The sequence below is a fragment of the Panthera tigris genome, chromosome B1 (genome assembly GCF_018350195.1).
Source record: "Panthera tigris isolate Pti1 chromosome B1, P.tigris_Pti1_mat1.1, whole genome shotgun sequence".
Taxonomy (NCBI): domain Eukaryota; kingdom Metazoa; phylum Chordata; class Mammalia; order Carnivora; family Felidae; genus Panthera; species Panthera tigris.
In genome coordinates, this window is record NC_056663.1 from 32,543,343 (window position 1) to 32,570,210 (window position 26,868).

General features: G+C 44.3%; 1 protein-coding gene across 1 annotated transcript in view; it reads right to left on the reverse strand.

Annotated features, from left to right (window-relative positions):
* DOCK5 (dedicator of cytokinesis 5) overlaps positions 1-26,868 on the reverse strand; it is a 218,722-nt gene that overhangs the window by 32,896 nt on the left and 158,958 nt on the right. The window contains exons 29-40 of the mRNA XM_042983204.1: positions 23,427-23,521; positions 22,058-22,136; positions 20,256-20,356; positions 17,731-17,789; positions 17,274-17,428; positions 16,423-16,508; positions 13,828-13,987; positions 13,013-13,053; positions 12,062-12,152; positions 8,396-8,515; positions 3,206-3,295; positions 1,400-1,504 (exon numbers count right to left, since the gene is read on the reverse strand). Of these exons, the coding sequence (XP_042839138.1) occupies positions 1,400-1,504; positions 3,206-3,295; positions 8,396-8,515; positions 12,062-12,152; positions 13,013-13,053; positions 13,828-13,987; positions 16,423-16,508; positions 17,274-17,428; positions 17,731-17,789; positions 20,256-20,356; positions 22,058-22,136; positions 23,427-23,521 (1,182 nt within the window). The remainder of the gene's footprint in view (positions 1-1,399; positions 1,505-3,205; positions 3,296-8,395; positions 8,516-12,061; positions 12,153-13,012; positions 13,054-13,827; positions 13,988-16,422; positions 16,509-17,273; positions 17,429-17,730; positions 17,790-20,255; positions 20,357-22,057; positions 22,137-23,426; positions 23,522-26,868) is intronic.

The window sequence follows — 26,868 nt, forward strand, 5'->3', positions numbered from 1 at the left end:
ATAAAAAATAAACATTAAAGAAAAAGAAAGAAAATCAGAGAGTACGTAGACCTTATGCTCTAAGTTCTTTTACTTATTAGCACAATGCACCGGGATTCACCCACATGCTTGTATGTATCAGAACTTCATTCCTTTAAAAAAAATGTTTTTTAAGTTCATTTATTCATCTTGGGAGAGACAGAGGCAGCACAAGTCGGGGAGGGGCAGAGAGACAGGTGGGGAGAGAGAGAATCCCAAGCAGTCTCCATGCTGCCAGTGCAGAGCCTGACTTGGGCTCGAACTCACGAAACCTTGAGATCATGACCTGAGCCAAAATCAAGAGTTGGATGCTTAAGCGACTGAGCCACCCAGACGCCCCAGTACTTTATTCCTTTTAATTACTGAGTAATATTCCATTGCATGGCTCTTTCACATTTTTTTTAATCCCCTCATCAGCTAAGGGACACCTGAGTTGTATCCAGTCTTTGGTGATTATAAATAATGGTGCTATAAACAATCATGTGAATTTTTTTTTCATGTGAACATTAAGTTTTTATTTTACTTGGGTTAATAGTTCAGTAAATACTCCCTGGTTAACCAACGCTTACAGCACAGGATACCCGTTTTGGTCAGTTTCAATTACCATTTGTTTGCATGATTATTCAATTAACATCATACCCATTAGGCTGTAAACGCCATGAGAGTAAGGGCCATATCTGATTATAATCTGCCTAGTATGTGCCTGGTACACAGCGGGCACTCAGCAGATGTTACAGAATGAATGAATGAGTTACCTCCTCCTTGGGAATGATGCAGCATGCAGAGTACTTCCTTTCTACATTTTCTTAAATTAGGGGAAGGAAAATGGATCATACATCCAAACACGGCTACCTCTAAAGAGGCTTCCATTTGTGCAGGAAAAAATACGATTTTGTTTGTTTTTTAGATTTTAGAATCAGTATCCCGTTATAGAAAATTTTGAGAAGGAAAAACACGTCCTTTTCACTATTACAACGTCTGTTTTTATTTTTGTGAAACTTTCGCAGTCCCGTCCTTGGGATATTTGCTTTCAAACTGGCCCTGGCTGGAAACAAAATAAACAAGGAAACACATCAATCCACACTTTCCCCCAGCCTGATCTGTAGCAGCAGACCAGTGGAGGGGAGGGTTCTGTTTTTCCCCTTTTCATTCCACCTGGGAAAAGTCATTTTACAATCGAGCTGCCAGAATACCAGAGGCTGGGGGCGTGGGGTGAGGACGCCGGCCACGCAGGAAGTGGTTTCCCTCCCCGACCTCCCACAGTGAGAACATGGGCCTCCAGCTGCTAACACACTAGGCCCATCTGGAACAGAGATGAATACCTTCCCTCCTTCAGATGGCATGGCTTAATGGCTTAGAGGACCACCCTGAGGATTCTTACCCGTAGGAAAGAAGGAAAGCCCTGTCCGTAGTATCCAACGGCAAAGTACTCAGGCTGAGGCCTCATTGCCTTAATGATGTTCTCATAAAACGAGGCTCTTTTTTTCTGGAAAACAAAACAAGGCATTCCACAGGGAGGTTACAAGGGCACCACTGAGGGGCGGGGAAGATCAGAGTATTGTTCGCTTTGTTGTTTCTCATGGATCAACAGATAAATGAAAAGTCTTTGGAAAATATCTCGTGGGCCAAGACCTTATCCTTTTCTTGGATCGAAGGGTTGGGACGTGGGTCCGTGAATGAGCCTTGGAGGGTCTAGCAATCTCTGAAGCTGCATGCAGAAAGATGCACACATGTGCATATGCCTCTATGGAGGGGGGCTGTGTTTAGTGGTGGACAGTTTCCTGAAGAGGGTTCAGGACCCCTAAAAGGTTCAAAAGCTCTTTCTGAGATTCACAGAGGGTGGCTGCACTGAAACAGAGACCCATGAGGAAAGATCAGGAATCTTCTGGTTCTCACAGGTGGTTTGGATTAAAGTCCTTGGTTCAGCCACAAGTGCCCAGAAGGTGGTGGTGATGTTCTGTTTTTCAAGATCTGGTACCAGCCCTAATTTCAATCCTTCCCACGGGAATAGGTTTCCCGGCCAGGGCTGAGAGTCAGACTTAAAGAAAGCAAAACAGGTCGCCAGACCTGGGGTCTTTGAGGCATGTCCCGGCCCCTCCCACAATGGTCCCATGACTGCATTACTACTCTATTGAGGTGAAGGTTTCTATCACAGCGTTTGCTTCGAAGGGTAACACGTTACATCACGAACAGCTCGGTTTAGTTCAGGAAATGAGTAAGTGATTTTTGTGTGTGAGAGTAGGAACTGGCACAGCACGCGGGCAAGCTCTTTTCCAAGTGACCTTGACAACTATCCCCTCAAATAAAATACACTGGACCCTTAAACAGTATGCGTTTAAAATGTTTGAGTCCACTTACAGGCAGATTTTTTTTTGATAAAGACAGTGTAGGACTGGAAATATTTTCTCTTCCTTTCAATCTTCTTAATGTCTTTCCCCAGCTTACTTTATTGTAAGAATATAGAATACACGTACAAAATACGTGTCGATCAACTGTTTATGTTATCAGGCAGGCTTCTGGTCAGCAATAGGCTATTAGTAGTTCAGTTTTGAGGGAATCAAAAGCTATGTGCGGTTTTTCAGCTGTGTGGGGGGTTGGCGCCCCTCACCTCCCCACCCCGCGTTGTTCAAGGGTCAACTGTATTATTACCTAACAATGGGTGGCCTGACCTTTTGTGATTCCTCTACTAACAATTATCAAATGGAACGCTGTGTTGGCCTACCACTGGACCTTTAGAGGGTTATTTTTGTTTTGCTATATTAAATAGCTGATCTGTGCCACCAGCAGGACCCTGAGGATGTGGGCCACAGAACAAGTAATTTTGATGAACAGAAGATGTCAGGAAATATCTGAAATATGGGGCGTGTTCACAGAAGGCAGAGTAACTGCGAGGGGAGAGGGGAGATGGGTCAGGAATACGGAGGGTCCTTAGAGAGACAAAAGGCACAGACAGGGGCAAGAGGTCTGTAGGCAAGGATCTCGAGCTCTTTATCAGAGATAATCTGGAAGTTAACGCGAACGTTTTTTTGGACCTCATCTTTTTTTCATTTTTCTTTTGAGCACGGTTTACTTTTCCATGGTAAAGGAGGCTGTTTATCTCGACTTTCTCAAATGTTCTAAAACATGTGCATGAATGCTGATTTTCACACTCCTTCTGGAGGCCTGATATATTCTGACCGGGACTCACCAGCAGGTTGCCAAGGCCCTCGTAGTCGAATACTTTGCTCTCGTACGTCTCAGCCAACTCTTTGCTCAGTTTGATGGCCTTCTCCCACATCTTCAGAAAAAGAAAGGCAGGGTTACAAGCGGAGAACAAAGCAGTCGGTGATCCCTCTGTGAAAGTCACGGGAGAGTCGCTGACAGTGACTAAGGAGTCAGGTGGGTTGAGTTTCTGCAGACATTCTCACCACGCCTCACCTCCTGGATCAACCAAACCTTTGTCTTTTTCTGACATGATGACGCTACTATATCTTGGCTGCTTTCCAGGGCACACCTTCTATAACTCTATTTGCAAGAACATGAAGAATACCGTGCGTCCTAAACAACGCAATACGGCATTGAAAGGGCAAAGCACGAAAGACCACGGAGAGTTGAGAGGAACCAGTTCCCAAACCTGGGTTTTGAAAGCATGGAAGTCTTGTCAGAGGGGAAAGGAAGTTGGTGTGAGCTCTGGTTCTGGTTCTGGTGTGCGTGTATGTGTGTGTGTGTGTGTGTGTGTGTGTGCGCTTTGAATAAGGATGTTTGGGAGGAGAAGAAAATGGAAGAAAGGCTAACCATACTGTTGCGTGCAATTTGGGAAGCTGTTTCTCTAATTTAGAGCACTGATTCCCTATTTTTTTTTTTTAATTTTTAATGCTTTTTATTCATTTTTGAGAGAAAGAGACAGAGCGCCATCAGGGGAGGGGCACAGAGAGAGGGAGACACAGAATCCGAAGCAGGCTCCAGGCTCTGAGCTGTCAGCACAGAACCCGACGCGGGGCTCGAACCCACGGAACGCGAGATCATGACTGGAGCCGAAGTCGGACGCTTAACCGACTGAGCCCCCCAGGCGCCCCTGATTCCCTATTCCTAACCAAACTATCTACTTAGCCAACGGGAGTTTTAAGAAAAATGCCTTTTTAAACCATTTATGACTGTCTCAGTTACAGCCTACTGCACATATGTGGTGCCCGAGGCTGGCATCCCAGATTGAGCCCTCGGTTCATTTTGATAGTTCATAAACGCCTCTTAGATGGACACTATAAATAACACAGCAGCTGGTAATTTCCTACTTGATCCTTATTAACCAGGTGCTGTGTTCCATTGTTTCTGGGTGCTGAAGGAATGTAGGGACAGTTCACATACGGTTATAACACCTTTTAAAATTAAGTCTTCTGAAAATCATTTGCCAAATTTGGCCCCTCTGAAACTTCAGTGCCTGGAACCCTGCAAAGGCTCTGCAATCTGCCATATGGAACCCATTCCAGATCAGGTGAATCTGGAGCTGGAAGCCAGTCAACAGTATCAGAGAAGTTCTCTCCAAATGCTATGTTATGTAAGAGGCAGGGAGATGGCCGAGCACGGCGCTTCTCACAGTGTGGTCCCTGGTCTCCGCAAGTCCCCAAGACCCTATCAGGGGAACCAGAAGGCAACGTTATCTCCTTAGTAACAATAATGCTATTTGCCTTTCCCAAGCCCCATCCTCTTATACAACGGGGTTTCCCACGGACGACAACAGGTGTAATACCTCGAGAGACTGAACACAGAAGCAGACAGGAGAATCCTGCTGTCTCCTGTTCAGCCAGATGCTGAAGAGATTTGCAAACGTGTCAAACGATGCTACTCAAATCACTATTTTTATGGAATGTATAGTTATTTTTTTTAACATTTTTAATTTATTTTTGAGAGACAGAGAGAGACAGAGCACGAGCGGGGGTAGGGGCCGAGAGAGAGGGAGACACGGGATCGGAAGCAGGCTCCAGGCTCCGAGCCGTCAGCACAGAGCCCAACGCGGGGCTCGAACTCACAGACCGTGAGATCATGACCTGAGCCGAAGTCGGACGCTTAACCGACGGAGTCACCCAGGCGCCCCTGGAATATATACTTATTTTTAATACACATGATTTATATTAATAGTAAAAATGGCCTTAAGAGAACAAATAAGCAAACATTTTAAGATTTTTTGTTTCAATTTCTAAGAGTAGAAGTATCAATAAATATAATCCAGGGGGAAGAAAGCTCTTTGGGATCCTCAATGATGTTTAAGAGGGCAAAGGGGTGCAGAGAGCAAAGTGTTTGAGCAAATATACTTGCTCTCTGGGCCTCAAGTTTGTCACCTGTAAAAAAGATACAATATCGACCTAATAGGGTTTTAAGGAGAATTAAATTAGAAAGGGAAGTCTGGAAATCACCAAAAAGAGTAACCAGTACTAAATGGATGGTAGCTATTTTATTAAGGTGATTATCTGGCTTTTATAAATTAATTTGTTTGCTTATAGTTTTTATTTAAATTCCAGTTAGTTAACATATAGTGTAATATTTGTCTCAGGAATAGAATTTAGTGATTCATCACTCCCATACAACACCCAGTGCTCATCCCAACAAGTGCCCCCCTTAATACCCATCACCCATTTATCCCACCCCCCACCCACTTCCCCCCCATCAATCCTCAATTTGTTCCCCATAGTTAAGGGTCTGTTTTATGGTTTGTCTATGTTTTCCCCCTATGTTCATCTATTTTGCTTCTTAAATTCCACACACGAGTGAAATAATACGGCATTTGTCTTTCTCTGACTGATTTATTTTGCTCAGCATAATACACTCTAGCTCCATCCACAATGTTGCAAGATTTCGCTCTTTTTGATGGCTGAGTAATATTCCATTGTGTATATATATATATATATATATATATATATATATATATGCCATGCCTTCTTTATCCACTCATCAGTCAATGGACATTTGTGCTCTTTCCATAATTTGGCTATTGTTGATAGTGCTGCTATAAACATCAGGGTGCATGTGTCCCTCGGAATCAGTATTTGTGTATCCACTGGGGAAATATCCAGTGGTGAAATTGCTAGGTCATGGGGTAGTTCTATTTTTAACTTTTTGAGGAACCTCCATACTGTTTTCCAAAGTGGCTTCACCAGTTTGCATTCCCACCAACAGGGTAAGGAGGGTTCCCCTTTCTCTGCATCCTCGTCAACCTCTGTTGTTTCTTGTGTTGATTTGAGCCACTTTGACAGATGTGAAGTGCTATCTCATCGTAGTTTTGATATAAATTTCCCTGATGACGAATGATGTTGAGCATCTTTTCATGTGTCTGTTAGCCACCTGGATGTCTTCTTTGGAAAAGAAGTCTATTCATGTCTTGGGCCCATTTCTTAACCGGATTGTCTTTCAGGTGTTGAGTTTGGTAAGTTCTTTCTAGATTTTGGATACTAGCCCTTTAACCGATATGTCATTTGCAAACATCTTCTCCCATTCTGAAGGATGCATTGGCTTGTTCATTTGTCTATTTTTAACCAACAAGTTGCACTGATCAATCAGGAATAGTGGCCAGAAGTGGCAGTCCGTAAGAAATACCCGGACCTCTGAAACGTGTCAACTCTAGGATGTTTTGTTTGGATAGCACACCGTTTTTTCCTTTTCCCCCCATTATCCCTTCTATACTATTTTCTCCATTGTAAAAGCCTTTCAGCTAGGGGCGCCTGGGTGGCTCAGTCGGTGAAGCGCCCGACTTCGGCTCAGGTCATGATCTCACAACTGGTGGGTTCGAGCCCTGCATCGGGCTCTGTGCTGACAGCTCGGAGCCTGGAGCCTGCTTCGGATTCTGTATCTCCCTGTCTCTCTGCCCCTCCCCTGCTCGCACTCTGTCTGTCTCTTAAAAATAAATAAACGTTGGGGCACCTGGGTGGCTCCGTCGGTTGAGCATCCAACTTCGGCTCAGGTCATGATCTCATGGTTCGTGGGTTCGAGCCCCGCATCGGGCTCTGTGCTGACAGCTCGGAGCCTGGAGTCTGCTTCGGATTCTGTGACTCCCTCTCTCCCTGCCCCTCCCCCGCTCACACTGTCTCTGTCTCTCTCAAAAATAAATAAAATGTTAAAAAAAAAAATTTTTTTTTAAAGCCTTTCAGCTGAACATGCTTTCTCCAGTTCACCAGAGACTCTGCAATTTCCTGCCCAGTTCACATGTTTATTTTACCTTCTCGAGAGCCCCTGGAGCAATCAGGTTGCTTATTACCTGTGCAGTCTGGCAAGTAGCCACCCAGGCATGCCATGTGCCTACAATCTCTAGAGAATGTACTCAAAATGATGGTGCTGGCTCTTGGCACTCAGCAATGCCTAAGTGATGAAATTAGGGTCATGGAGAGCCGGGCCCTGGGCTGCCCGGTACATTCTCCATGGGGTAATGCGCCTTCAAGATAACTGATGTCTACTGACTTCTTCAATTTATCTCTCCTTTCCTCTCCCATGAAAAATACCAGAATTCCAAGAGACACATGGGAATAAGAAAAGAGTGAGTCATGAGTCACTGTTCGAAAATAATTCGTGCAGTCTCTGTCCCGAGCTCCTAAGAGGGGACTTCTAAACTCTTGGAATGTCCCCAGTGATGAGAGTGTCTCTGTTGTTTCCGGCGGGACCCTCAGACCACACCTGAAGTTCTACTAATGAGGTGACACACACTGGGCCTGTGGTCTGTCTCAGAATGGGCACTGGCTTTGCCAGAACCGCAGCCCATGGGATTAGAGGGCTGGGGCCTTGAACTACATGGTATCAGCTTGACCTCCAGGGAGGAGAGGGCTGCTGGGCACTGAGTTCGCTCGTGTGGCCACTGAGTCAGTTAATGAAGCCTTCAACCCCAGCAAAGACTCTATGCACAGGAGGAGTTCAGGCCAGATTCCGAATGGTGAACACATCGCGTTGCTAGGAGAGTGATGTGACCTGAATCCACAGGGAGAGGACACAGAAGCCCTGCATTGGGGACGCTCCTAGACCATGTCCTGTGTGTTTCTTCATTTGGCTCGTTCTGATTTGGGCCCTTTGAGATAAAACTCGTAATCGTAAGCACAGCACTTTACCAAGTTGTGTTAGTTGTTCTGGCATATTATCAAATTTGAGGGACCCTCAAATTTGAGGGACTTATCAAATTTGATAGGACCCTCTCCGCTCAAATTTATTGTCAGCTGGTCATACGTGTGGGTGGTCCAGAGTCCCCCAAACTGTGGCTGGTTGTCTAAAGAGAGGGCTGTTTTACTGGTGACTATCTCCTTCACCTGAGGGGTCTGTGCTAACCGTGGGTAGTTAGCATCAGAACGGCATTGCAATATTGCAGCCAATTTCTTCCCTCCCCTACTACAAAAAAAAAAAAAACAAAAACAAAAACCAAACTCACTTTGCCTTTGTCAAAGTATGAAATGATCTCTTGATACAGCTTTTCTTTGAGCTCTTGCTGGGTATAGACATAGTAACTGTCCCTCTGAAGCAAATGGGGTACACAGGGCTTGTCAGACCACTGAAAAACAAACAAAAGGAACAAAAGAAATTAACATAACGCGGTGATTAACTAAGTCAATTAATCAAAGGAGATCGATGTAACAAGTATTCAGCTAGTAAAAGTCAAATTTGTGTATATTTTCAACTTGGCCGTATTGCAGTGTTTAGATTATTTATTAAGCACAAAAATTACCCCCCTCCCCCCAAAAGGCACATGCCAGCTTCAAAACAAATGTCACGCTGAACGTGAAAAGTTAAAAAAAAGGCAAAGTTGCCAACCAGCAAAGCTGCCATTCAGTGAAAGTGTCACTCAGACAATTGGATGAAAGAAAAAAATTAGAAGTATAACAGTGGGCAGGAGGGGGTACACCTATCACTGTGTATAGACCAAGACTCTATTCTTCATAATCCATCCCTTCATAAAGCATGTCACCTGAAAAACTACCCCCGACAGTGACAGAATTAAGTAGCGGCACAAAAATTAACAAACTCAGAAATAATTTAGAGACGAATTTCCTATAAATAGATGACCACTCTGAAAAATAGAAGACCCCAACAGAAAAAACGCAAAATGCGAAGATAATCCAGGCACCACAACGTGAATGTGCTTTTTTTTTTTAATAAAAATGTTTAAATGTTTATTTTTGAGAGAGAGAGAGAGAGAGAGAGAGAGAGCAAGCACAAGCAGGGGAGGGGCAGAGAGAGAAGAAGCCACAGAATCTGAAGCAGGCTCCAGGCTCTGAGTTGTCAGCATGGATCCCAATGCAGGGCTCGAACTTACCAACTGTAAGATCATGATCTGAGCCGAAGTCGGAGGCTCAACTGACTGAGCCACCCAGGCACCCCCACAACGTGAATGTACATAAAGAAACTGAATGGTACACTTAAAAATGGTTTAAATAGGGATGCCTGGTGGCTCAGTCAGTTAAGCATCGACTTCGGCTCAGGTCATGATCTCATGGTTCGTGAGTTCGAGCCCCCATCATGGCTCACTGCTGTTAGCACAGAGCTTACTTCGGATCCTCTGTCCCCCTCACTCTCTGCCCCTCCCCTGCTCATGCTCTCTCTCTCAAAAATAAACAAACATTAAAAACAAAAAGTTTATAGAAAGGTTTAAAAATGGTTTAAACAATACATTTTATGTTATGTGCATTTTGCCGTAATTAAAGTAAAGAGAAAAGGTATTTAGGAATCACCATAACAAGGAATATGCAAGACTTCCATCCGAAAACGTTTAACACATTCACAAAAGCAGACAAATGGAAACAAATGGAAAGTCCTTTTGGATGGTTTTGGATGAGAAAACAGCTACTCCATAAGCATGGAAATTCTCCCTAGATCTCTGGTTAAATTTCATGATTCCAAAGTCCTTATGGAAAAACAAACCAAGAGGAATGGGGTGGAAAACTCGGAATAAAGAACAGCCGTGAAGAGTAACTACCAGGTAGTAAAACATACTATGGGGCAGTGTGGTGCTGGTGCATGGATGGAGTACTCATTCAGACCATGCAAAAGTTGAGCAAATCTACAAAAGCGACTTGCCCTGTATAGCCCTTTACTACGTGATAAAGATGGACTATCATCCCAGTGAGGAAAATTACGGACCGTACTTCGTAAACGGCACCCTAAATCCAGTAGCTACCTGGGCGGGGCGTAGCTGCATCCGCCCCGCATACTTTATGCCAGGGTAGGGTGTTTAACTTTCTGAGCAGCACAAATGAAAAGACCTATGGTCACTGACACAAGGGAGTCTCTTTGTGATCATTCCACAGTCAACCAGCCCTCCCCCACCCCCCCCCCCAAACAATAAGCTTTTTAACGCCCTGAACTTGAATATGGATTGTGAATGGTTGCCCTGGGGAACGTGGTGAGGCAGAGGAGTCCTGTGTTTAATCACAGAGCTAAGAACAACGTACCTGTGTTCTTTTAGTATAAAATAAAGTTATACCAGAAAATTAATTGCTGGGGCAAGAACAGAGACAAAGAGATACGATAGGAGGCTATCATGGTGCTCTAGGGGAAAGACAATGGACCAGGACAACAGCAATGGAGATTTAAAAAAAAAAAGTGGATAGAAAAGGGGTGCCTGGGTGGCTCAGTCGGTGAAGTGTCCGACTTCGGCTCAGGTCATGATCTCACAGTTTGTGGGTTCGAGCCCCGCGTCGGGCTCTGTGCTGACAGCTCGGAGCCTGGAGCCGGCTTCGGATTCTGTGTCTCCCTCTCGCTCTGCTCCTCCCCCACTCACGCTCTGTCTCTCTCTCTCAAAAATAAATAAACATTAAAATAAATAAATAAAGTGGATGGAAAGGACATGACATCAGGATCTCTAAAAGATCTCTAGGCTCCTGTGTTCACTGCACCATGATTCACAATAGCCAAGACAAGGAAACAACCTAAGCGTCTAGCAATGGATACACGGATAAAGAAGCTGCGGAAGATATTTGCAATCGGATAGCATTCAGCCACGAGAAAGAAGGAAATCCTGCCTTTCCCGGCAACATGGATGGACCCTGAGGGCATTATGCTAAGTGAAACAAGCCAGACCGAGAAAAAGGCAAATACTATATGAATACTATGTGGTATCTCTTATGTACGGAACCTAACAAAGCCAAACACATGCAAACAGAAGGCACCAAGGCGTCAAGAAGATGTTCTTGAAGGGTACCAGTACAGCCAGAGAATAAATAAATCCTGGACATCTAACGCATAATGATTACAGACAACAATACTGTACTACAGACTTCAAATTTTCTAAGAGACTAAATCTTAACTGCTTCCCCCCACCGCCGCCACCCACCACCCCCCCACAAAGTCTGTGCCCTGACAGAGGTGTTCACTAACTCTACAGGCCCATGATTCTTGCTCAGCCACGACAGGGGGGCGGTGAAAAAAAGATTACAACAGGTATTTGCCAGAGCCCCTGGGTAGACCGAGGTGCGCTTTGGTAAAATGGGCAGAAAGGAGAAGGTAGGAACGGATCATCCCCCACCCACAGTGGGAAATAACAGTTACTGCCGGGTGAAGCGTGAGCTGTCTATTGGTCACTCCGACACTGCGATGTTGAAAGAAGCGGTTCATACGAGAATCCAAAGTTAGAGGACTGGTCGGGACCGGGAATAATTACACACCATGATGTACAGATGTGCTTATATCCATGGCACGCTTTTACCCAGTAAGAGAGTATAAATAGGAAAGTACTGCTATGTTCATTTGCAACTTAGTTCTTGACAGTTGCACAATTTTTTTTTTTTACATCTATTAATATGCTGCGTATATTAATCAATGTGTTTGGTTTCTTCGGTTAGACTGTCCATTACTAGAGACCTGTGAGCTGTGCTCTGCTTCCAAAGGAGTTTTAAATAAATGATAACCGACATTTTCCCAACACTGGTCAGGAAATTCGCTGTGCTTGTTTTAGATGGTATTCGACTAACTCTTGGGTTATAGGGGTCGCCCTTGGACAAGGCTCTTTCCCGTCAGAATCAGGAAGCCTGCGGGATTTGGTCCCAAAGGGCTGGCCAGTTGGCTCCCGCCCAGTGGAAAAAAGCCTTCCCCGCCGACTTACCTGCAGAAGCTCAGCATGTAGGAGAAGCGTGTAGGCGGCTTCTGTGTAGTTCTCTGAGTCTCGGTGCAAATCCCGCAGCTTGTACAAGTACCTGGTAAGAAGGGGACACAGGAGGTGCTCTGGGGCTCAGGGTCACCTCATTAGGCAACCAGACCACGGCCTCTTCCCCATCTTTTCTCCCCTCCTCCTTCTCACAGACCAAGGAATCTATTACTTCCCGTCTTCGCATCCACTTAACCCGCTGTGCCGCTTCCTGCCTGTGTATCTTTCCCATTCCATCTACTCTACTGTACTTTTTGTTTAACACAGGCATGCTTAATTTTTTTCTTTTTTTAGCGTCATGGGGCGCCTGGGTGGCTCGGTTGGTTAAGCGTCTGACTTCAGCTCAGGTCATGATGTCACGGTTCGTGGGTTCGAGTCCCGCATATGACTCTGTGCTGACAGCTCAGAGCCTAGAGCCTGCTTCGGATTCTGTGTCTCCCTCTCTCTCTCTGCCCCTCCCCTGCTTGCGTTCTCTCTGTCTCAAACATAAATAACCATTAAAAAAAAAATTGTCACGGACCCCCTCCCCCCTCCCTGAGAAGCTAATAAGAACTATGGAATCTCTCCCTAAGAAAATACATACAGTTTAAATCCAAGTTCGTTTTGTGGTCAGGACTTCAGCAGTCCTGGACAGGAAGGCACATGGCCATGCCTCTGCTGACTGCTTCCCGACTGCTCTGGCCAGTCTTCTATCTTTTCCTGGAATCGCGACACCAGTCTCCCTATGTACTGTGCTTACATATCTGTCTAGAGAGCTTACCCTTTTGGGGGGGCCCGGGGCAGATGACACACTTTTTGGTGTCTCTCAAAGCAGCAAGCGTGGTGTTGGGACTTAGTATTTGTTAACTGAAGAAATAAATAATAAAGCCATGGCATAAATGGCAAAAGCAGAAATCTCCTTCAGCTTACCTTATGTATATGTCCTCTCTCTTCTTTTCTTTGTAAAAATTCTACCGAGAAAAGGGAGTCAAAAATACCCATGTAAACCAAAGGTTATCAAAAATGGCCAAACCACGACTTTTGCTTTTTAACAGAGTCACCTTTCCAGACTTAATTTTACCCTTTAACAAATACCCCTACAAAGAAAGGAAGTGATCATTTATAAAGAAGATAAACTGCAGAACGTTTTTAGGACCGTTCATCTAAAAAACATGAGGGAAATCCTCTAAGTGAACAAAGAGCCAACTGATACTCAAGTCAACTGATGGTCTCTTCTTTCTCAGGCAGTCAGTGGTGCCAGGTTCTTCCTGTCTATTAAGCAGAGGAATTCATGGCAGCCTATGCTTCTGAGGTCGGTGGTCCCAGTTACATATATCTGGGAAAGGCAAGACCACAGAGCTCTGGCACCATGAGGGTTCCATGACTTTCCCCTCATGGTACAGGGTTTCTGATGCATATTCACCTATGCCCAATATTTCCAAACAATAAAGCAACCAGATATAAACAAGACACAGAAACGGGTGAAAGATGGCCTTCAAGTAAGAGCTAAGAGCTAATGTGGCATTTTCTATCCCTGTGTCCACTTTTATTCTCCAGGTCTGTGTGGCAGCGGATATCCGAGTCCAAAGCTGAGTCAGCTGCTCCCATTAGACTCAGCAGGACCCAGACTCTGTAAAGGTGGCCTCAGGGCACCTCTGTGCCTGAGAGATCGACTCAGAGCTGAGCTGTGCTTGTGGGGCTGGCCCTGCAATGCCCTCTCGCCAACCCAGGGTCTCGGGACCTACCAGCACGTTAACGGTACAGCTCATGCGGTTCTCCTTGCTCTCGTCATGCATGATAATGGTTCTGTAGTCCAAGAGGTTCTCCAACAGGCTGCTGACCAGGAGCGCAAACACTTCTCCAGAGCTGGAGAGGTATTTATGTTTCCGGCAATGTTCTAGGAGCCTGGAAGGGTGGAAGTAGAGACAAATGCCCGCGTTCCGTACTCTGTCATTCCAGCACCGTTAATGAGCACTGTCCAAGGTCCTAGCAGCAGGAGGCCCCAGGCTAGGAGAAACACACCCTTGAAGCAATCCCAGCCTCTCTCTCTCTCGGGCGCCTTCTCTTACGCTGTACCTCCTGGTGGCTCAAGTTCTATGTTGTCTTCAGGGCCGTGGCTCAAATCCCACTGTCACTTAGAACCCCAGCCCACAATGCCCATCTTTCAGCTTCTATCTGTATTCGTTGTCTTTTGTCGACACCACAGAAATGGAAACCTTTGCCCCAAAGGTGTGTGTATGCTATCTGATCACTCTAACTGAAGTTGAAAGAGACCATCTTTTCTATGTCTTTATTCTCCCTAAGGCCTAGCACTTCGGGGTATCCTGTGGACGTTTTGGAAAGCCTTGGATCGATGCCCGGTCTAGAGGAAACAAGGAATCTAGTGCACATCCAGACATGTGGCTCTTTGGACAAAAGTGCTATTTAACTGCCACCGCCACAAAACTACAAAATTGTAAATAAATAAACTGAGGCTTGGTATAAATCCTGTTTTGTTGGACTCAAACAGAGAAAAGCTTCTATAGGGGCTTCTTAGATTTGACAACTGGAAAAAACACTCAGAGAACAAGAGGAAAAAAGAGAAAGAAACGGGTTCAAAGAATTAGCCCAGACTTTAGGATTATTCTTGAGCACTGGAGATTTGTATAGTCATATTGTTCTGAGACTCAGAAAGAATGAAACAAACAAACAAACAAAACATCATATAGTGAAAAGTCAGCTTGGGATTTTAAAAAATGGGTAGTTTATCATTTGTAAACTGTGTACGTGTATATGTATATAATTTCTCCATTTAATCCCCTTATGAGATCTGAATTACAAAAGTGATTATGTGGCAGGTAGGTAACTCAAACAGGTGGACTTAATGGAAATGGGATGAAAAGATCAACAAATGGGTCTTGTCATCCACTAAAAACCAAACAAGAAAGACTTTTGGTTCTTGAAAATATAGCTGAGGGGCACCTGAATGGCTCAGTCGGTTAGACGTCCGACTTTGGCTCAGGTCATGATCTCGTGGTTTCTGAGTTCGAGCCCTGTGTCGGGCTCTGTGCTGACAGCTCGAAGCCTGGAGCCTGCTTCAGATTCTGTGTCTCCCTCTGTCCCTCTGTCCCTCTCTCTGTCCCTCACCCACTCACGCTCTGTCTCTTGAAACATAAACATTAAAAAAAAAAAAAAAGAAAAGAAAATACAGCTGAGTTATCAATTCAGCTCCATTCCTGAGCACCCAGTGTTCTGGCTTTTTAAATCTTAAAAAAAACAAAGAGGGAAACGACCTTGGGAGTACCCAACCTCAAGCACGGTCTAGTACGCGCCACACCCACAAAAGAGGTGGCCAACGAAGCGACCGGGGCACATACCCAATCAACAGGTGACACAGCTGGTCAAAATCACAAAGGCTCAGAGGACACAAGAAATGACTAGTCTAGGGTAGTGAGCGCCATGGACGACGGAGGACTTGAGGATGACAGCAGTGATCGGCACAAACCCAGAGCAGTGACGCTCATTCAGCATGGGCTCTGTAATAGACACTATTCTGATGCATCGCCTCATTTACACCTCAACCTTTACCAAAGTGTACATGCTGTTAGTGTAGATGAAAAAAAAGAGGGCCATCGGAGAGATTAGAACACTTGTCCAAAGGCACGTTTCTAGAATATGGAGAAAACGGGATTTGAAGGTTTCTTTAACTCCAAATTCCAAGTGTTTTGAACCACACTTTTACACTGTAATTCCATTTGAGCAAAGGAGAATTCAGAGCGCAGGAGGGGTGTGTGGGATAGGTGTGGGGGGGTAGGGAGTAACCACAGAGAGAGAATAAAAATGTTGGATGTGGGGGAGGTGCGTAGGGCAGTGCAACGACCAGCCTGGCTGGAGATGTAACAGGTGTTCTTAGAGGCCCTCTATAGGGCACAAGGTATGTTTAAAGGTAAAGTGGACTTTGAAATGTTTTTTCCTTCCTCCTTTAAATGGTGCTTTGAAGCTATAATTAGAGGCGATAGCACTTTTGGTGAAGTTCAGCAATTCAAACACTGGGCAAAATGCCATCGCTCTGTATATCCCCCACACCCTCCACCTTCCATCTGCTCTGCTCTTGAGGGGCAGGGCTGGCCAGGAAAACACGGACATTTGACTCACATCAGACAAACAAATGTCAACAGTAGATGGTGTAAACTCCATTAAACACCCCCCCCCCCCCCCCCCCCACCGCCCGGGACCATTTGTGGCGGTGACCCCAGAGCTTCCCGGGACTCCTCGACTAGGCTGTCTGTGCAGCAGAAGCCTGCTTCTCCCCCTCACTACATGACGCGTCAACTTTGAGGCTTTGTTTCTGTAATACTCACAGTTTTTCCAGAAGGACCTTGTATTGTTCATCTCCTCTGCCCCCTTCTACCTCTTGGTCCAGCTTTGTGATCAGCTCATTCTCAAACTGAAAGCAGAGTTAGAATTTCCCAGGAGAACGCCAGATACCCTTCGAAGAAGCCACGAAAGACGCCCCGCCAACCTTTCTAGATTTGACACAGCCCCTTTATTGAACTGTGAACACTTTCCAATATATTATAGGGAAGATCATAATTCATGTCATCCATTAATCAGGTACCAGAGCCCCATCAAAACTCTCTAGACGAGTCTCATGTTACTTTGTCCTTTGCTTTACATTTGGAAAAAAAAAAAATTCCCCCAATATTATTTTCCTGTTTTGACTAATCCTAATGATTCTAATTATCTATTTTATTTTTTTTCTTGGCTAAGTCTTGGCAATGGAATTTGCTTTTGCAGAACTTCACAGCTACAAGACCTCTTCAGTTCCAAAGCACTCTATAGATAAGGAAACTGAGGCATGGGAAAGACATGCAAATTGAGAGAGATCTCAAAACCAGAGAGGCCTCAGCATCTTTTCCCCAACCCACTGCATTATGTTCTCAGCTACACTGCAACCGGCAGGATTAAAACCCACGATGTCAAATTTGAATTACCCAGAGATAGTTAAACACATGCAGTGAAAAGGGTTTCTAGGCCACGTGGAGAAATATCTGATTCTCCCTCTAACTGCTTTACGGCGTGAAAAGTAAATAAAGTTTTTAAAGCAACTTCGATTTGTATAATTCAGGCTACTGCTTCTCGGTGGAGAAAGAAACTAAGCAAGAGTCAACTATCTGCACATTAGTAAGATTCAAGTTCTGCCACTCCTTACCATATGGAAATTGCCGTTTCCGCTGAAATTGAACTCACACTGCATCATGTCAAAGAAAATGGGGATGGTGGCTTTCCGGAGCTCTACTTCGGGGGTCAGTGTGACCTCCAGAATGGGACCCACCATGGAGGGGATAAATTTGATTTTGTGGGGACCTGAAATGAAAGTAAGCGGGGATATTAAAAAGTGATTTCAGTGGCAGTAAAGTGTTCCCACCTTCCTCTACGGAAAAGGAAAAGGTCATGTGGGTAAATCCACTCAAATTCAGAAGTGAGTGACTAAACAACATCGTCTCCTGATAACATATGGATGTTATAATGAAAGACCGACAAGTCAACTTTCCCTTCTAGACACACAGACAAATAAATGTCAGGGTTACTGGGAGTTAAAATAGAAAAGAACCCATCGTGGGATGCTTATTACACGGGAGTTGTACGGTTCAAGGTCATACACTCACCCAGGTTATACCACATGTCCCGGATTCTAAAGCCGATTTCCTTTCTCATGTCCCCATATCTAGGAAGAAGATCATAAACAACAGAAAGATCTGAGGTGGAAATGAAAATGATGAGGCCTGTGAAAACAGCCTGTGCCTCTCTAGAGCCACCTTTAAGACAGGTTCGAGGCAAGGCCACAGTCAGTACCGAAATGAGCCCCCAAAGAGAACAAGGCCACATGGAGAAGGGACTTAACTAGCAGGAGGGGGCCAAATGCAAATGCGGAAAAATAACTGAGAAATGAAACTGTCAAACTTACTGAAGAGAGAAGGGTGAGGGATATTCTGGCTGCTGTCAAGCAGAGAAACAAAAGAAAATGTAACAAGCACTAGTGAAAAGAGAGAGAAATGGGGTATGATTTATACGGTAATGTGACTGATGTCTAACAAATATGCTGACTTTATACATTTTTATTTGAAAAACTCACATCCACACCAGTATGTTCTACAAAGGACTCACGTTGAGAAGCTCTAGATGGTCCCCAGAGGGGTGAAAGTTGGTCCTTGGGGGCAAAGAAGGCTTACTATTCTTATGTACAGAGTACAAATATACATATAGTACCTAATCAGATATGCAGCTGTGTTAATGTTTCATGGGGGAGGTGGGGAGTGGGATTAGAAAAATAATTTCTGAGAAGTTTCCTTACAGGAATCAATAACGAAAAAGATAAAAGAAAGAGAGAAACCATGGATCTATTCAGTGGTTCGTGGCTGGGGATGGATGAATCAAAATCCCCTGGGTATCTCTTACAGAAAACATAGGCCTGAGGCTACCCCACATCACACACCAAAGACGCTGGGGGCTTGGAAAAAACAGAAATAGGGTGGGCCAAGGGTAGATGTGGCCAACGTTCCCAGAGAACTCTAATATGGACCCATGGCCCATGCTGTGGCCACCATTCTCCATTTTATACCCATTGTACCAAACATTGTTTTCAAATTCCACCTTTGTAAATGCCTGCAGAAACCAGTATAAAAACCTTTAAAAACTTTTTGTTTAAAACAACAACAGCAACAAAACAAATTTCTCTGACGATTCCATTTTCACAAAAATACCTCATTTTATTATTTACATTGGGTAAGCGTATGTTAGTTAATGTCTGGCACATAATAAAGAATAAATGACAACTATTCCTATTGTTTGTCAATACTGCTATTGATGCTAATTCTACTGAAAATAAGAGAAATCCCGAGGAAAAAAACAATTCGTGTTGGTATAACATTAATGAAAATGTTTTCCCAAGGTACATCTTTGCCCATATGCATATATATTTTACATAGACTTCCCTTTGATCAAAACCCTTAGGCTATTAAGCCTAACTAGCCACTTTATTTATCAGACTTGGTGCCACCTAACTTCACTTTTGATTGTTTGACCAATATCAAATCCATCTTTGAAAGAAGTTATGTCATTTAAGATAATCTAAAGAATGAGACGCAGGTATTATCATCTTGAAACTCAATTCTTTCTCCATACCTGCTGCAGGGAAATCTACAAAACCTGATTTAGTCTTATCTTTGAGATTGAAATCTCAGTCTCTTAGCCAACAATCTCAGTGTTTTCGGGAGAACCCAGAGGTAGATAATTTGCCTAGAATCCCAGACATCCCAGCAAGGGATCAGAACTCAAATTTCACAGCCTTTCAGTGGTAAATTTCTCAAGTTGTATTAAACCACACAGCCTTGAGTTTCCAGGCTCCCTGTGAACTCTGAAACAGACCGGAAAGGAAAGCAATGAAAAGCTTCCTTAAATCTCTCATCACTCTTGCACATATGTCCCTGTTGAATCCCCAGCCAGGAATGTGGAGGGCCTTTTTAGGTGATGTGTTAGTTTTGGCTCCTCTGCTGAAGTGACTGAGAGGTAAAACAGTGGGGCCAGAGGACCTTGCTTTGTGATGCCTGAGTGGGAGGGGCGCTGTGCCTGCAATTTGGGTAAGCTGCCAGCAGGTGGGCAGCTGTTCCTGGAGACTGGAGTCCTGGCAAGCCTTGGTGCCTCTCCAAGTATGGATTCCAGTTAAAAAAAAAAAAAAAAAAAAATGCAACGGTTGATGGGAAAATGAAGGGGGCCTTGAGAAAAGAGATGTGAATCAGAGGAAATTTAAAGCCTATAAAATAATTACATTAAGACCTATCTCACGGGGCACCTGGGTGGCTCAGTCAGTTAAGCGTCCCACTTCGGCTCAGGTCACGATCTTGGGGTTCACGAGTTTGAGGCCCACATCAGGCTCTGTGTCTCCCTCTCTCCCTGCCCTTCCCCTGTCACACTTGATCTCTCTCTCTCTCTCTCTCAAAAATAGATAAAAACATTTTTGAAATTAAAAAAAAAAAATTAAAAAAAAAACACCTATCTCGCTAACACCTTGCGGGGGTGGGGGGCCGGGGAGGGACTCTATCCAGTTAATTTCTGGGATACCAAAAGTCTTGCTCTGAATACAAATGGAAGAGTCATCCTCCCAACCTTAAGCAAGTTTTAAGGGGACACTTACTTTTTGACAATTTTGTTGCGCTTGGCTTGAGAGAAGGTTTCAAGTTGAAGGGACTCGTGGGTGAGAAACGCTACCGCCAAATGGAAGTAATTGTTCCAGAGCTGCTCAAATTTAATGGTGTGGGTGAAAAGAAATGGAAAGTAACATTAATAAGGGTCAGGGTAAGATCACGCCACATGGTAGAAATTCACTCGCAGAAACTCATGAGAAAAACAAAATAAAACCCACAAGGCTCCTTTTTCTTTCTCGGGTTTCATTTATTCAACCCTGAAAAGTTTTAACACTTAATATTAATATTAAGTTTTTTTAAAAAATCCAGACTATTATATTGGTCTTTACTCCTGAGATAAAGGAAAACTGCTGCCAGTAAATGCACCTATTTATAGTAAGCAGTTTGGCAACGTGTATCAAAAGCCTTAAAATTCTGCCAAACTTCTGAAATAGTAAATACTTTAGGACTTTATCCTGGCAAAATAATGACGGGTATTTAAAAATATTTAAAGCAAGGAAGGCCCTCACTGTTTTATTTAAATAGCAGAAGATGGAAGCAATCTAAATGTTCCTAAGAAGAATCTGGTTAAATAAATCATGGCCCGGCCATGCAACGGACTGTATTCAGCCATTAAAAATATGGTGGAAGTGTTTAATATCATTGAAAAGACGAGAGAAAAATAATTACATTAACAGGTTGCCAAAGAACTGCATAGCTTGATTCCGTTTTGGTGTGTATATATGTATACGTATATATATATACATACATATATATATATACGTATACATATATATGTATGTATATATATATTATGTTTAACTAGCAAATATATTGTTCCATTTTGGCACAGATACACACACACACACATATCCACGTATATGTAAATGCACATATAACTTTCTCTTCTTATGAGTCTCCACTTTTAAAGTCTCGCAGTTATAAACGAAGCCCCATGACACAGCAAAAGCATATCACCAACAAAACGTTTGCTGGAATGAGAGCAGGGAACTTGTCTGGCTTCATCAGGGCCTAAAATGGCACCCTGTGCCGTCTAACATTTGTTGGACGAATGAATGAATGAATAAATGAGTGAAGATGAAGCTCGCGGGCACCTGCTTTGCTATCATTTTGGATTTTCAAACAAGCACATATAGAAACCTCTCCTTAGAAACCAAATCACTCGTAGGCAGAGAAATATCTGTGTGCCTAGCTGAAAGCCTGAGTATGCATGTATTTGTGTTAACAACGGAAGGTAGGGCTATTTGTCTTTCAATGTTCTTCTTTTTGCTTTGCTATGTTTTCTGCCGTTACTTTTTTTTTTTTTCTTTTTTTAACCTGTATTACTTTTACGGAAAGAAGAAAAAAAACTCGACTTGACTGTCTGAAGGACGGAGTGACAGGAATGTGCACTTTAGGGAAAGGAGAGAAAAACAAGAAAACTGTTTGCATCTGGAAATGATAGGGGCGCCTGGGTGGCTCAGTCGGTTAAGTATCCCACTTCAGCTCCGGGCATGATCTCACAGTTCAAGAGTTCGAGCCCCGTGTCGGGCTCTGTGCTGACAGCTCAGAGCCTGGAGCCTGCTTCAGATTCTGTGTCTCTCTCTCTCTGCCCCTCACTGACTTGTGTTCTGTCTCTCCCTCTTTCTCTCTCAAAAATAAATATTTTAAAAAGTAAAAAAATATATAAGATCTTTAAAAAAAAAAAACAGTAAGAAAATGATAAAATTTGAAGTGACGTTTTCCAAAATGCAACAGTTCTCTTGCTGTGGCTGAGAATTTGAGGAATAATGATGTGAGTAGCCATGCTTACCTGAAGTTCAAAGCTTGTTTGATCCATGAAGAACTTTGTGAGAACCTCAGTAAACTGATTTATAGCACGAAGGAAAACCCTGAGGGAGAAAACACCAGATAAAGAAAGCACCTTTCTGTCTTTAAAACATTTCCCATCTATGTTAAAAACCAAAGCAAACCAAACTTGGGCTCTGCAGCATAAGACATTTACATCTATTGAGGTCATCAGAAACCAACGACAGAGCAGTCTGGAGACGGCACTGTTCATTTTCTAGAATGGTCTACGAGATCCACTGGGGGCTGCTCCACAATGTAGCCACTTAGGGGTAGAGCTGAGACGATTAACCAGGTCTCCTGAGCCTCAGACAGGGCTCTTGCACTCTACTGTGACACCTGTCTTTCCAAGTCTGGTGATACTGATGCGATTTTTTTTCTTTAATCTGTACATAGCTAGGAAGGGTTTTTCTAAGAGTTAACAGCTCTTAGAATGATTTATTTAGTTCTTTAAAAAAATTATGAAATCTTAATATTATATGTATAATATATAATTCTGAAATCTTTATATATATATATATATATATATATATATATATATATATATATATATAAAATTCTGAAACTATGGAAAAAATATATATATATGCAGTTTTTTTGCTTCCATTCCATTGTGGTCCAACAACTGGAAAGCACTGGCTTAAGGTCTGCCTTGAAAGAGAGGGTTTCTGGTCTTAAGAAGTTTGCCACTTGGCGGGGGTCACCTGAGACCTGTGAACAGAACCATGACCCAACAAAGAACACGGAAAATTCTGTGGAGGGGGTGTCAAAGAGTTACGGGGAAATCAAAAGGAAGAGGACGCGACATCCAGGTTGGAAAGGTTTCCTTTGGAGATGGCATTTGAGAAGGACCTTGAGGAACGGGTGGCAGGTTGACAGCCAAAGGTTATGCGGAAGGCACTGGAGGTGGAAGCAGCCGCCCAACGGAAAGCACAGCACATGTTTGGGGACCAGAGAGAGGCCAGTTCAGTTGGAGCGCAGGTTGTGCTACCGAGGGAAATCGTGGAAGACAAGGCTAGAAAAGCAGGAAGACATTCAGGCTGCAGAGGCCCTGAATGTCATGATGATGAGGGTGGTGCAGAGCCACCAAGGGGCACCGGGGGAGAGCCAAGGATGACAGGAGTTGGGCAATGAGGGGACCACACCTGAGCAGAGAGCCTCAGGTGAGAAGTGAGCAAAGAATCAGCAATCCAGAAACAGGAGAATTCTTGCTCTACAGAGCATGGACGGGCCGCAGAGATTTAATAGCACTCTATGGGAGGGCCCATACCTGGTCAAGAAAGCCAAGTAATTCAGAGTCAAATGACTCCTGCCCTGCCCTGGGGCTGTCTTACCTGCTCTGTGTCATATTCATGACCATCCAGTCTTTGGCGTAGACATTCTTTCCAATCAGATCCTTGAACATGATAAAAGTTTCCATGAGGAAATCCTGCAGAGAACAAAGGAGCAGTTGTGGAAAAAGTGACCGGAGGGAGCTCCCCATCAGAACACAATGGCCCCAGCCCGAAATTACAGCCTACCTTTTTCATAAGGTTTTTAGGGATCTGACAAGGACAAAACAGTTGTCCACATTTTATAACTGATAAAACTGAGGCCTGTGAAAAAAGTGAAAGACTTAAGGCCGTAGAAACTAGGAAGTGGGAGAGCGGGGAAGACAGCTTGGGGTTTTGGGCCCCAACTTTAGATCCATAATGCCTTAGTCCTCTCCTGCCAAGCGTCGATGGAACAGACTACCGCACTTAGACTGAATTTACCAACAAGGGTGAGACTGCTGATAACTCTTGAGTCCAATCCTCCTTCATTATTATTAGAACCGAACAAAACCGCTATAAATAAAAAGCAAAGTCAGGATTCTTCCTATTCCAGGAATGTTCCCATGGGTAGCTTGGGGGGAAGGGTCCTAAAGGGCCCTTAAAAAGAGATGGCAGCCGCGCCCTGCAATGATGGTAATAACTAATAACGAAAGAACACAGAGCACGATGTCTGAAAAAGAGCTCTTCTACTCAAAGGGCGGGGGGGTGGGGCTGGGAGCAAAACTCAGCTTAGGAATAGAACGACTCGAGCTAAAATTCAAAGCTAAAAAGTTTTGCAAGCTTTGTATTTATTAGTTGGTTAAATTTAGATATTTTCCACTCGGATTCCTGAGATGAGAATCCGGGCCAATTCCTCCGGCACCAACCGCACAGTTGTATCTTTTGAGTTAACATCACGCAGCAGGAGGCTCACAGTGGTGGGGAAGCAGGCGGCCTGGGCTCCATTTGTAAGGATGTTCCTCCGGGACGGGGCGGGGCAGGGTGGCTAACTTCCGGCCACACAGCACAGGAGGGGGAACGGTTCTGGCTCTGAGGTCTGGGCTACCCTTGAACCTTCCTTTGGCTCAACGGAGAGTCAAACTTTTCTATCCTCGGTTCTCAAATCATAGACATATTTCCTGAGTTTTAAAATTCATCATACATTTAAAAAAAATTTTTTTTAATGTTTATTTATTTTGAGAGACAAAGAGAGAGAGACAGAGTGTGAGTGGGCGAGGTGTGGAGAGAGACAGAGAGGGAGATACAGAATCCGAAGCAGGCTCCAGGCTCTGAGCGGTCAGCACAGAGCCCGACGTGGGGCTCGAACTCATGAACTGTGAGATCATGACCTGAGCCGAAGTCGGACACTCAACCGACTGAGCCACCCAGGTGCCCCTCTTCATCATACATTTTAAGCGTGCCCACAACGCATTAACTAGTCTATTAACTCCTTCTCTCAAATCAGTATGAATTCATGGTGTGTGAAGAAAGGATTAAGTTTAAATGCCAGTCATCCACTTATAAATCAAAAATTTTTTAGGGGTACTTGGGTGGCTCAGTCGGTTGAGCATTCAACTTCGGCTCAGGTCACGATCTCATAGTTTGTGAGTTTGAGCCCCACACTGGGCTTGCCGCTGTCAGCGTAGCTTTGGATCTTCTCTCCCCCACCCTGCCCCCTGCCCCTGCCCACCTCTCTGTGCCTCTTCCCCACTTGTGCTCTTTCAAAAATAAATAAATCTTAAAAAAATTTTTTTTTCATTTTAATTTTTCATTTCAGAGAGAGAGAGAGAGAGAGAGCACACAGGGGAGGTGGGGCAGAGGGAAGGAGGGCGAGAAGGAGGGGGAGGAAGGGAGGGAGAAAGAGAGAGAGAGACAGAGAGACAGAGACAGAGAGAATTTTAAGGAGGCTCCACACTCAGCGTGGAGCTGGATGTGGGGCTCGATCTTGTGACTGAAAGATCATTAGATGCTCAACCAATTGAGCCACCCAAGATGTCCCCAGTTATCCACTTCCCATGCTGATTCCACATTCAACTCTTGGTAATCTAAATTAATTGTAAACAGTGACAGTATAATATAATAAAGACAACTCATAGATTATTCCAGATCTCACTTTATCTCCCATTTCCCAAAGTCTTCCAAGTGATTTCCTCAGAAGGTAGCAGGAGGAAGGGAAAGGAGAGTCCCTTGGACATCAAAAGGCCTAGCTGTCCCTTGCAGGCTTACCCCTGATGACTATAGTTCTCTCATGGGGATAAGAATCCTCCTTTAGTTAAACAACACAGAGGGAAGAGCTTACCATTGTTCTAGAAAACACAAGTCAAACCTGTTCTTTCGCCTACTTAATAGAACCAAATTGTCAAGAGCCTGAATTTACTAGAACTTCCCTTGTTCTACCTGCTTTCTGAGGGAAATTTTTAGCGTCACTAAACTATTTTTATGTCAACTTTATCTTACATGACAATAATAATAATAAAGTCACTATTATAGCGAGTCCTCATAGTCATTAACTACATGCCAAGCACAAAGCTAGGTAATTCCCAGGTGTGGACTCAATCAGTGCTCCTTTACATTAACCCTCGACATAGGTACTAGCTTTACAGATGAAGAAACCGAGCTTTAGTGACATTTAATAGCTGGCCCAAAATTTCATAGAAGGAAGTAAAATAGCCAGAATTCAAACCCAGATTTGGATGCTCTAAAGCCTGTGTTGTTTTTCGTTTTTGTTTTTTTTCATGTTTGTTTATTTTTGAGAGATGGAGAGACCGAGCGTGAGCGGGAGAGGGGCAGAGAGAGAGAGGGAGACACAGAATCCGGGGCAGGCTCCGGGCTCCGAGCTGTCGGCACAGAGCCCGACGCGGGGCTCGAACTCACGAACCGTGGGATCATGACCTGAGCCGAAGTTGGACATTTGACCGACTGAGCCACCCAGGCGCCCCTAAAGCCTGTGTTCTTAAACCCACTACACCATCTGCCTCCATCGTTCCCCTGCCTTCCTCTCATCCTAACTCCCTCTGCAGCCACACCTGCCTAACGCTATGGGCCTCTGTATGCTATGGGCCGCCTGGCAGAGTACAGCCTAAGAGGAGGCTCATGGCAGCCTCCAGATGAAGTGACACAGTTTATCCCTGAATCTACTACTCCTGCCACTGCACCGCACTTTCTGTGCAGTTCCTTGTGTGGTTTTCCATCGTGCGGGCCTCACAGAAAGGAAGTCGATTGGCCGAGAAAGAGCTAGATATCGTTGGGTGCACGGACCACAGACTACGAGTATAACAGAGACAGAGAGTAGACAATGTAGAGCCTAGACTACAGCACTGATCATGAGAGACTGTCCGCCGCAAGGACGTGGGCAACGGGACACTGGGTTACTGACCCCGCCGTGTCCAGCCCACCGCTTTACAAGATTAAGGCGACACGTTCAGGGATGTTTGAACGGCCACTGACAGTTGCCTCCAGGGAAGGATCCCGGGGAAGCAGCAAC